Source organism: Saccostrea echinata, unplaced genomic scaffold, assembly GCF_033153115.1.
Source record: "Saccostrea echinata isolate AGI-Se365-2 ecotype Australia unplaced genomic scaffold, CSIRO_AGI_Sech_v1 ptg000033l, whole genome shotgun sequence".
NCBI classification, from domain to species: Eukaryota; Metazoa; Mollusca; class Bivalvia; order Ostreida; family Ostreidae; genus Saccostrea; species Saccostrea echinata.
In genome coordinates, this window is record NW_026889782.1 from 22,361,176 (window position 1) to 22,373,458 (window position 12,283).

Sequence of the window (12,283 nt, forward strand, 5' to 3'; positions counted from 1 at the left end):
GAGCTGTACATTTAGTCCCGGACTTAACACATAGTGGCCCTTGAGCAGTAAGAGATTTTCTTTGTACCAACAACTACTGATATGCGGAAACTTAAATCACATGGACCTGTCTCGATGATACAATACACTGTAAAAAGAAGTGTAAATAATTTAACACAATTATTAACACTTTTCTGGAAACACTTAATTCACACGTTAAAGTGTAAATACACTAACGTGTGTGTTGATCTATTAACATGTAGAAATGTTTCATAAAATTAACACATTACACGTTAAAACCCCTGGAAACACTTAATTCACACTTTAACGTGTTAATTCCAAAGCTGATGTTAACCAGTTAACACATTTTTTGAAAAATAAAATCCTCATTATTTTCCTTTTGTCTGTTGTCCTGTTGGGAAAAACAAAGATAAATACACATTTTACGAGAATAATTTTATTTTTTAACATATACATGTCCAAATTGCTCACTAAATTGTTCCAGTTTGTAGTTTTGTTTTGTGTAAAAATATCACCGACCATGCACCCAGAGTTGCAAAATACCCAAAACCTGTCCGTAAATTACTGGGTAGTCCAGTGCATTCATAGTTTCTAATATTTTACATCCGACTCCAACGACGTATATCACAACAATTTCTTCATCACTTAAAGGGGGATATTCCTCTTCAGACTCGAGATCCTTTGAGATGTTTTGATGGTAGGTTTTCTATTGACTGGGCATTCGATCTAAATAAATGATGGAAATGCATAAGCAAATACTTTTAAGTTTGTAAGTGTGCTAAATATCATAAAATAACCTATTAAAAATCAAAAGAATGAGCTAGAGTTTTTGAAAACGTTTACAAATTAGTACAATATCTACTCTTTGTTTACTTGACTCAACCGACCAAAGAATGCATAATTCAAGTGCTTATGATAACAGTTTTGAAAAAAATAATTATATATTTAAAATGTTATTGAGATAATATTTTTATTACAGTTTGTGTAAAAATTACTCAAAAATCAATTTACCCTTTCACACAAGAACACACCGAAGTTGGCAATCCTTTCTTTAAATTTTCTGCTGACCGCTTTCTTTGAAACAAAGAAATTACTGATGCGGCGGCAAAAGGTTACATGTATAGGTCAACTAGAGAGAGGCCAGGCACGAAGATAATACACTTAATGTGTTAATGAAATAATTTCTAATTTTAACACTGGTGTTATTTAACAATATAGTTACTTGCATTTAAGTGGGGTTTTTTTCAACAAAAACAATTCAAGGATTCTTAATGATATTGTTGACAAACAAATAATGAATATTATTAATCATGTCAGTGTACATGTAATGCATATAAATTGATATATACACCTAAAATTATATACACATATTTGTATACTAAGGTATTGATATCTGTTTAGAAAATATATCAGTCGGGGGAGTTACAGAATTTTTACACAAGCTAGAAATTTATATTCATAAAATCAAAGTTAAAAAGAAAACTAGTAATATTAATTGAATAAACTTGCAAGAAGACTGAAGAAGCTATTAACACATATATGTTAAAGCAGAGTACATGGAATACTTAAATGCACTATGCGTTTAAGATTTTACACCTTTAATACATGATGCGTTCAAGTTTTAACACTGCCGTGGATCAAATAACACATGAACATGTTAAAATTGAACACTACTTTTTACAGTGTAGGTGATCTGTGTTAGTTATGCTCGCTGGAGTCAATGCTGATTGTTGGCTCCAATTTCTAATTTATATATGTTTATGCTTAATTCTTAATATTACCCTTGTCCTGCTGTTTTAAATTGACCAGTATGCAAAAAATAGATCCTTTTATGTGACTACGTGTAATGATACGGTAGTACATTTAGGACACGTAATTATTATTTTTTAAATACCAGGAAAAATTTATCTCGTGAAAACGAGATATCTCATGAAAACGAGATATCTCATGAAAACGACTTATTTTCTCGTTTTCACGAGATATTATCTCGTAAAAACTAGATATTATGTCGTAAAAACGAGACATTATCTCCTGAAAACGATTTATTATCTCGTGAAAACGAAATATTATCTTGTGGAAACGACATATCATCTCCTGAAAACGAGATAATATCTCGGGAAAACGAGAAATTATCTCATGAAAAAGACGTATTATCTCGTGAAATCGACATATTCTCTCCTGATAACATATTATCTCGTGAAAACGAGAAATCTCGTGAAATTGAGATATTTGCTCCTTGGAAACGACATGTTATCTTGTTAAAAAGAGAAATTATCTCGTGAAAACGACATATTATCTTGTGAAAACGACTTGATATCTCGTGAAAACGACTTATTATCTCGTTAAAACGAGAAATTAACTTGAAATTGACGTATTTTCATTATCTCATGGTGTGTATCGAATGGTAGAACATGACTTTAAATCAGGCACGAATCTGGTGTAATGTTCCCTTACCGAAAAAACAAGCCTGCTGCTAATACTTTCCGCAAGTTTGCAGCAAACATTGCTGCAAGTTAGCAGCAAACATTGCTGCAAACTAACCGCAAGTATCAAAAATCTCTCTATAAGAAGGATTCATTGCCGCAAGTTTGCGGCATATTAGCTGCAAGCTTGCAGCAATGATTTTACCATGCAAATGAAGTTTGCGGCAAGTTTGCAGCTAACAATCCAATGCCCATATAGAGAGGCCAGCTGCAAACATTGCCGCAAACTTGCGGCTAACCTTGCTGCGAACATTGCTGTTAATTTGCTTCTTGCTGCAAATGCTGTATAATTAAACTATTAATTATATTATGCTACCAATTTAACAACAGAAAATATTTCATCAAAAGTAGTATTTATTTACATTCTAGAAAAATTAACTAATAGTTATTTTTTAACATATAAAGGAAAAACCAATATTAAAAGTCCCATTATTTAAAAGAAAAGAACTTTTAAAACAATAATTCATATATAAAAAAAGACTGTAAAAAAAAAAAACAACCTCACACATACCTACAAAACTTCAAAACAATTTAGCAAGTATGTCTTTGAAGCATAAAACAAAGTACAATAGTTACAAATAGTAAAAGAAACAAAAAATAAAACCTTTTAAAGTAACAATGACTAGAAAAAAAAAGTTATATGAAAAATGTAAGTAAAAAAAAAATATCTATAATTTTTTCCCTAATAATTGTCAGCAATACATGTATTATGCAAATTTTGCAAAAGCCCTAAAAAAGTAGTTTGCAACAATTAATTTAAAAATATATAGAAAAATGCACACTGGTTAAGCATATATATTGTCAACAGTATATAAAATGTAAAATCCAAAATACAGAAATTATCAAAATAAATGAAAATTAAAAGCACAACCATGACTAGGAAAATATGTTATCACATTTGTGGAAAAAAATTAATTGGATTTCTCACTAGTTGGATTTCCACCCCCTCCCAAAATTTAATTCAATTATTTTCAAGAACAACCTTCACAACACTGGAATTTGAATTTTAACTTAGATAAAATGATGAAACAGTGATTAATTAACTCATGTAATGAATAAAAAAACATTAGTTGAATACATTTTCACAAATAACAAAAAAGTTGTTCTATTTACTCAGTTTGTACCTCTGGAAAAAAAACTAAACAAGAGCAGGTCTAATGGCTGAAGTTGGAGCAAATATTTACAATAGATGTTTTAAGTATATAACAAAAAAGAAACTACTTAAGAACACTGTTCATGGTTTCAGTTCAACATTTTTTCAATCTTTTCTTTTTTTTGCCAGCTCACTCGGGTGTTTTGGAATTTCTCTTATGGGCTCGAACCATTGTTCCAATTTTTTCATTAAGAGCAGTTATTACGGCTCTGCTGTTAAGCCCAAATGTCTTTAAGGCATAAGCTAAAACACAAAAAAGCAAAGAATTATTTCCATTCAATTAAAAGAAAGACATAAGAAACATGTACATAAATATACACTGTACAGTTGCTATGAACAAAATGAAAGTAGACAGAAAAATAAGCAAATATAATTTCATATTGATCCTCTGTACAGGACTAGAAATAATTGATGGCCTGCTGGTCCGGGACCAGTGAATTTTTGAACTGGGTTAGTGCATTGCAGAGAACATGGGCCCTTTGAGTCAGTATTTTTTATGCGTTACAAAATTCTTCACTGTCAAGCTGGTTAACTTGACAGGGTCAAGTGTCTAACTTGTCATTTCTTGTTTATTAAGTTGTACTTTTAAGTATCAGAATTACTTTTATTATTATGATTTTTAACCAGTCTTTTTAAAATCTACTGGCCCAGTGGGACAGTGAGTTTGACCAGTAAAAATTTGAGGTGATAACCCAAGTGACCAGTGGAAGAAATATTTCTAGCCCAACTGTATCTAATGCAAATTAAAATTAACTTGAAATTTTCATTTATGCATTCTGCTAACTCTAAATTTGAACAAACAAGAGATGTTTGTGAAACACTTATGCCCCCTCCCCTCCCCCCAAAAAAAAAAAATAATTGGAATTTTTCTAAAGTCCAGTGGGCATAATTCTGGCAAAAATGGCTCGATCGTACCTAAAACACAACTTGACATAGATATTCTTATGATTAATCTGTATGCCAAATTTCATTGCAGTATTTGCAACCTCTCCAAAGAAAATGAACGAAAACTTGGTGGACCGACAGAGCAAACCAATATGCCCTCCCTTCTTTGAAGGGGGGTATAATTTAGAAAAATTATTTTACCTTTCAGGGCTTTTCCTACAACAGAATCCGCCAAAGCGCATCCTGTTTTTCCAACCACGTCCTGTGGTTGAAAAAACCCATTCAGCATCAATTTAAAAGCGCATGACTTTGTCTTCCCTTTAAAAGTCCCCTGTATGTCGTGTAACCAGGGGACAGGCACCAGGAGGGGTTGTCCCTCAACCAGTTCTGTGTATCCTGTTGGTACTGGGGTGTCATTTTCAAGGATTTTCTACAATTGGGAAAAAATTAACTATATAAAGAACCCTGGAGAGTGAAAACTTTTCATTATACATTGATTTCTTCACCTGAATTTTAAATAAATTTTGCTTTTGCACAAACTTTGTTTATGTTAGACCCAGCAGCATTATTACGGAAATTAGTATTCATTTAGTAAACTTACCAAATTTGGCTAAATTTAGAACAATGTTTGGCCTCTCCTGACTCAGGATAGAACCCCCCCCCCCCCACCTCTGAATTTAAAAATCAACTTTTCAAGAATTTTCATTAGATCAGGAAAAGGCAATGAACATATAAGAAAGCCTTATCAAGCGTGTATGAACTTAACACAGAGAAGCAAGCACACTTACATAATGACATTTGTTTATCTTGATGCCTCTTTTGGGCATGTAGTGGTCCTCACTCGAGAATAAGGCTACATTGTTTGCACATGATTCATCGTCTTGTTTCCGGGATTCTAAAACTATGAAGCATTCTAACTTAAAACAAAGACACTAGAACTTTTATTAAACGTGTATATGGTTTATTCATGCATAAAAAGTTTAAAGTTTTCAAAGATTACATTTTTAAATTATACAAATGAACATACATGTATATAAATAAAAAAATTATTTTGGGGGTAGGATTTCAATGATAAAAATAATTAAATGTAAGGTAAATAAATAAAAAAAAGAACCTAGTTCGTCTTTTAATCTGGTCGCTTCTCCTCTCCAGTATTCAAGATCCCTTTCTACCTGATCAGTGTACATTTGAAGATTCTCATATTTTTGATCTTTCACAATACAGGTTTCACATGGATCGTTCATTGCATTGGATTGAGGAAATTCTGAATTTGTTAACGAGGTAAAGTTTGTTAAGGGGTTTGATACAGGAGATTGTGGTCGTTGATCTAAAGGAGTTAAAGTGGAATGATTATCAAAGTTAGCTGAAAGTGATGAAGAGGGTGGTGTGTAAGGGATTGAGACAGGTAGGGAAAAAGCAGGAAGTGCAGAGGGTGGTGTGTAAGGGATTGAGACAGGTGGGGAAAAAGCAGGTAGTGCAGAGGGTGGTGTGTAAGAGATTGAGACAGGTGGGGAAAAAGCAGGTAGTGCAGAGGGTGGTGTGTAAGAGATTGAGCCAGGTGGGGAAAAAGCAGGAAGTGCAGAGAGTGGTATGTAAGGGTTTGAGCCAGGTGGGGAAGAAATAGGAAGTGCAGTGGGTGGTGCATAATGGTGTGAGCCAAGGGGAGAAGTAACAGGAAGTGCAGTAGGTGGTGCATAAGGGTTTGAGACAGGTGGGAGAGAAACAGGAAGTGCAGTGGGTGGTGCATAAGGGTTTGAGCCAAGGGGAGAAGTAACAGGAAGTGCAGTGGGTGGTGCATAAGGGTTTGAGACAGGCGGGAGAGAAACAGGAAGTGCAGTGGGTGGTGCATAAGGGTTTGAGACAGGCGGGAGAGAAACGGGAAGTGCAGAGGGAGGTGCAGAAGGGTTTGAGACAGCTAAGCATTGATTAGTTACAGTCGCTACGGTGTTATTACCTACATTGTTTGAAGTTGGCATGCATTGCTTAAAAATTTCCTCTGCATCTTTAATAGCTGTCTCCACTCTTTGCTTTTCTTCTTTTTTCTTTTTTTCTGCATTTTCTGAAAACAATATCTCTTTTTACTTCTCTTTTATTACATGAGAATCAGATAAATCAAACTAGCAATCTAAATTTATAGATATATACATGTGTATATGAAAAAGTCCACCATTATGTTAAGTTATTATACAACAGTACACATAGGATAACCATGCAGTTCTTATTTTGTTTATGTGTGTGTGTGTTTATTTTTTAATATGAATTTATTATTGAAAAAGAGCTTTCAAGAGATTGTAATAAAACTATATCTTTGCCAAGGCCCTGAAAATATGGAAAGATGAAAACAGAAAAGTGAATTTTATTATTAAACATCAAAGGTGCATACTATATGCAAGAAATGAAATTACTTTGATAAACCAATGAAGTCTATCAGTTAGACCGATAACTTCTCTCTAAATTTTTCCAAGGGAGAAGTCTCCTAAATTTTGGGTCAACGTCGGTCCCTGATAGTTTATGAAGCTTGGATATATAGTTACATATATTTGAATTTTCCTAGGAGGGCATTAAGTGATCCTTTTCTCCAGCTTGGAGAAACGGCATTGTGTATTTAATAATACAATTGAATTGTTACCTTTTTTTGTTTTACTAGTTCACTTTCTGATTTCCTCTTCCCTTTGTTCGTTTTCCTTTTATCTTTCACATATTTTGAGCATTTTTCTTTATCATCTGAAAAAAAGGAATGCACACTATATGATAGTTGTTTAATAGGAATAAACATTCAAACATTCACCAAGTAAGTCAGGAATTGTTTCCTGATGAAATATTAGCAGAAATAAAACCATTAACATATATTTTTATTTTTAAAATTTCATTTTCATCTTAAATTGCTTTTTCCCACAAACAAAAAGGTTGATTTTTGAGGTTTCAGAATAAAATGAGAAATAAGAAAATACACAATCTAACTTCTTCCAATTTGTTGTCAAAATAAACGTACATTTAAGAAATGTTCTTAAGTTTTGTGTGAGCTATTGGTGTGTTAATCACACAGACTTGTCACATAGGCATATTTCATGAAGTGTGCTACGTAGCTTTTCACTGCCCTATATTGCTACATTTTTATTAACATCTTTGTAGCCTTATTGTGCCGTCATATTAGCACGAGTTTCTCCATGTACATTTCTAAGCCTGAGTATAAACGAAAACGGTATTCAAATCAATTTCACAGCTGCCCTACTAGAAAAACACAGCATATGTAATATATGTATATAAACAAAATTCAAATTCAGTGAAAACTATTTAATCCTGAATTGTGCAAACTGTTTCACTGTGAATCCCAACATTTATTTTCATTCCCATTTTATTATTTCTTTTATTACTTTTTTCCCCCCACAATATCATTTTAATATAGAATACCTGATGCAAACACAATTTTCCCCTCATATGAATTCCCATCCCTCCACATCCCTGAACAGGAATCCCCAACATCAAAAGTCCTGTCTAATGCCGTCTTGCCATCATCATCTTCTACATCTTCAGCAGATATTGGATCACTGAGCTCCTTATCCAACGTAAATTGTACAACATACCACACTGAAACCACAAATTTAAATTTGTACATGTATCAATACAAATACAATTTTAAGCAGATTGTATGGCGATTGGGAACTAAAAACAATGTTTCAATAGATAGAACAAGATTATCTTTATCTCGTTTATGAGCTTCATTTGTGACCTGCTAATATTTGTGAAAGACACTAACTCTAATTTCGTCTTTGTGGCTTTACCTTTTTCTACAAATTATATTGAACACTGCTTCCATTGGGTCAGGATTTGCAGCATGGCAGATGTAAACAAATAGCGAGCATTGGGTAAAAATAGTACATAGTTCATTGAAAGATGCACAATCTTACAGAATAATTTAATTTTGTTTGTATTCTAGCCTCTGATTGGTTAATATCCAAAAAGGAACACAAATTATTTCTGTATAACCTGGTTTGGTATGGGGACACACCCCCCTGACAACCAGCTGAATCATCTGTATGCATACAATCCTCTCATTTCCAGTCCTCGGGATTCATGGAAAATTCCAGATTGAATAAATATACCTTTAACTTCAAACAATAATTCGATCTTACCACATGTAAACAAGCTGCTAGGCCTATGTATCAGTTTTTACCTCCCCTCGCTTCCCATCACTTCCGTTACTATGGTTGTATTATTGAGCGGCAAATTTGAACTAATAAAAAGCAACGAAATTTTACACCCATAGTTATTTAATGATTTTAAAATTAAATTATAAGGAATGACTCTAATTCTTGGCCAAATTATTCGAGTATAACCTGGTTTGGGTCAGTTTACGCTGTTTTATAATCCGCTTCGCGGATTATATAGCGTAAACTGACCCAAACCAGGTTATACTCGAATAATTTGGCCAAGAATTAGAGTCATTCCTAAATTAATTGTGTTAATGGAATTTTAACACAATATATAAAAAATATATAAAATTACATCATTCAAATTGGTGATTATAAAAATTAAATTTGCATGTTGGTCAGGGCTAACAATTTTACGGTCAGGGCTATTAAAAAATATGGGAAGTAGCCCGACTGGTCAAGTACTTATAAAAGTTAATGTCAAACCCTGCCATGGACAGGTGTTATATATATATGCTATATATGCTCACTTTTAGTATGCTCTATTCCATCAATAAACCCTTAATTAATTGCTATATGTAGTTCTATCTCTCCATGGGTACTTTCAAGTATGTACACTATAGGTTGCATATTTAGTAAATTTACAATATATTGTAAAGTTACCAGACTAAGGTTTGAAATTGTCCACGCATTATTTACAAACAGAAAATGCTCATGAATTAATTAAGGAATAAATGCAAAAAAATCCGAGACCATGAAAGGAATGCTTCGGGTACACGTTGACGACGATTTTCAAGGGTGCAATCTGGTGTAACAAAAGGTTTATATACCTGTGTGATGGTGCCTATTTATGAGAAGTGTTCAGCTTCAGGTCATTTTTTCTCCAGAAATGGGACTCTAATCTACCATGTTAATTGCCAAGGTGGATCCAGTCAGTACATTTTCAGTGTAGAAATTTAATAAATTCCCAAAAGGGGCTGTATCAGTCTGATTAAAATCAAACCTTCCCTAGCTCCTTTTTATTTTGATTGTCTTGCAACAATCAAAATAAAAAGGAGCTAGTGAAGGTTTGATTTTAATCAGCCTGGGGCTGTATACCCCCACCCACCCATTGTTAAATTACAAACTGAAACTAAACAAGAGAATACATTGGGATGGGAAGAAACTAGCAAAGATTGTGATTATAGTCAATTAAATCAATGCCTTAAAATAATTAATATTAATCATTATAAAAGGACGCACAGTCATGTTTAGCTTTTTCTTTTTAAATATATTCGATACAATTTTCTCCACTTTATATACTCTGCATAATATTATACCGGATGACACACTAGTTCAGTAGTTGACCTTTAAATCTGTCAATATTTGTTAATTGCAGCTTTGTACTAACGATGTAAACGCTATATAAAGTATATTGACGATATAATAACGTAAACTACCCCCAAAATACGCTTTATAAAATTAAATATAAAAAAATTAAACATATCATATAAGTATACATACCAATAACTCCCTCCAAAAATCTTCCAGGAGGTTTAACCTTTCTTCTTCCAACCATTTCTTCCTATAGGCATATTCTCAGTGGCAGATACGCTGAACTTTTATAACGTGCTTTGAGTTGCAGCTGAACGTTTTGGCTCGACTCGAGTCAAGAATTGCGCCAAGAGCTACGATTGGTCAATATATTCGCATGTAAGAGATACGAACAGTTTTTAGCCAATCGAAAGTATTCACAAAGTAATTAAAAAAACAGATTTCGGTTTATTTTCGTTTTATATATAAAAAAATAAAATGAAAAAAAAAAACTGATATAAATATAAAAAAAAGCAATCCAATGTTTTGTTGATGAGGGGTAAATGATTTTTTCGTTTCGTTATAATAAGGATTACCCAGAATGCAATAGTCCCTTGTTTACTTCCGGTAATGAAAAACACAGGAGGAAAATGGCAGCGAAGCAAATATTTGATCCAGAAAAAGACGAAAACATTTGTAATGTAGAAGATGAAGGTATGTGGTAAATTTTAAAGAAGTATCTTAATAAATACACATTCTTTAATTATGTATTTTGTACTAATAACTGTGAAAAATTAACGAATTTTTGTACCAAGCCCTTTTGATTTCCTTATTTGCAAAAATGTTGTCACTGCAAGAACCTATAAATACCTCTAGAAACAATTTGCATTACATTTTATGCATCACATCTATATTTCACTTTGTAGAGTGAGTTGATACACCTTTATTAGACTGTATTCTACATGCAGCTGACATCAAAGACATATAAATTTCTCTGCTGACATATAAATAAACATACGTTTTAATTTTCGGTTTACAGACGATAATGGTTGCGTTGTTGAAGATGGTGCTTGCATGGAAACCCAGAGTTTTATTTTGATCAAGACTTGGCAAAGGAAATTGAAAGAGAAGGTAAAAAAATAAAATTAATTATTTTAAAGGCAATTGAATTATATACATCTAATATGCTAAGTTGCAACTGTTAGGGTGATCAACACAGATACCTATATATTTAGTTTTTGTCTCTCATGCATACAATCTAATTAAAATTAGATGTTCCGAATCCCCTACCGCTTCTCAAACATCTAACGACATCCCATTCGTGGTCACGTCATAGCGACATAAGTCCTTATGATAAGTAACTTGTATTAGGATTCATATATAATGGTTGGTATGCATATCATAAGCCTCTGTAATCTATATGTACCACTGTAATGTTACACATTTAGTTCAGAAATTTGAACAATTCTATTTATTTAAAATTTCATGCAACAAACTATATATAATTTGTCTTATTTTGTTTTCTTTCTTTTTTAAGAGAGCTCTCAACCACAAAAGCAACGGAAGATTGACAATATGGGGAGAGTCAGACCTAGTACATACTCTAAAACTAATCCCAAAAAGGTACCTCAGAACACCCAAGCTACTGGAGCAGATTTTTCTGAAGACAATTGTCCACCAAACGTTGAAGTTTCAGAGCAAGAAGGTGATTCTTCAAATTTAACCAACAAAAAACCATTTCATGAAATTGTAAGTGAAATAATGGAGAACCAAATAACTACAGAAAATGATGTAGAAGATGATTTTTCTTTGGAGGATTTGATCCCTGGTGACGAAGATGAAATAATTGAGGAAAATGAAGATAACCTGTTGATTACTGATCAGGAAAATGGGGAGAGCCACACAAGTAACTTGATTCAGAGTGAGGCTATCATTTATCCTGGACACTCAATGAGTATACACCACAGCATGGTTTTGATTCTTTTATATGCCATTTGTCACTCTATCAGTGGGGCTCAGTCTTCATTGTCTACATACACACCCTGGATTGAAAAGCATATACATGTTTAAAAGCTACTTTGCTGACATGCAGTCTCCACTGAAAAAGCATTATTTTTGCAAGAATTGTATGACAAATATTAATGAAGATGACAAAGTCTGCCCATCCAAAAACTGTGGAAGAACATTCAGCGGTGTCAAAAACAAGGACTATTTTATAGAAATACCCTTGGAAGAACAGCTGAAAAAAATTATGCAAGGACCTGGGATACTGAAAGCTATTCAGTCTAAATTTTCAAGGAAGAAAAAACAAGTAGATG

General features: G+C 33.0%; 2 protein-coding genes across 2 annotated transcripts; one reads left to right on the top strand and one right to left on the bottom strand.

Annotated features, from left to right (window-relative positions):
- Positions 1–3,766: 3,766 nt before the first annotated feature.
- LOC133198271 (uncharacterized) lies at positions 3,767–10,231 on the bottom strand. Its single transcript, XM_061334390.1, has 7 exons — positions 10,176–10,231; positions 7,933–8,109; positions 7,151–7,245; positions 6,476–6,593; positions 5,310–5,416; positions 4,723–4,951; positions 3,767–3,879 (listed from the first exon to the last, which is right to left on the bottom strand). The coding sequence occupies exons 1-7, from the start codon at positions 10,228–10,230 to the stop codon at positions 3,767–3,769; spliced, it is 894 nt and encodes a 297-aa protein (XP_061190374.1). The 5' UTR covers position 10,231.
- An 824-nt stretch (positions 10,232–11,055) lies between these two features.
- Positions 11,056–12,035, top strand: LOC133198272 (uncharacterized). The gene is made up of 2 exons (XM_061334391.1): positions 11,056–11,096; positions 11,503–12,035. Exon 2 carries the CDS (start codon positions 11,541–11,543, stop codon positions 12,033–12,035), a length of 495 nt encoding a protein of 164 aa, XP_061190375.1. The 5' UTR covers positions 11,056–11,096; positions 11,503–11,540.
- Positions 12,036–12,283: the final 248 nt, after the last annotated feature.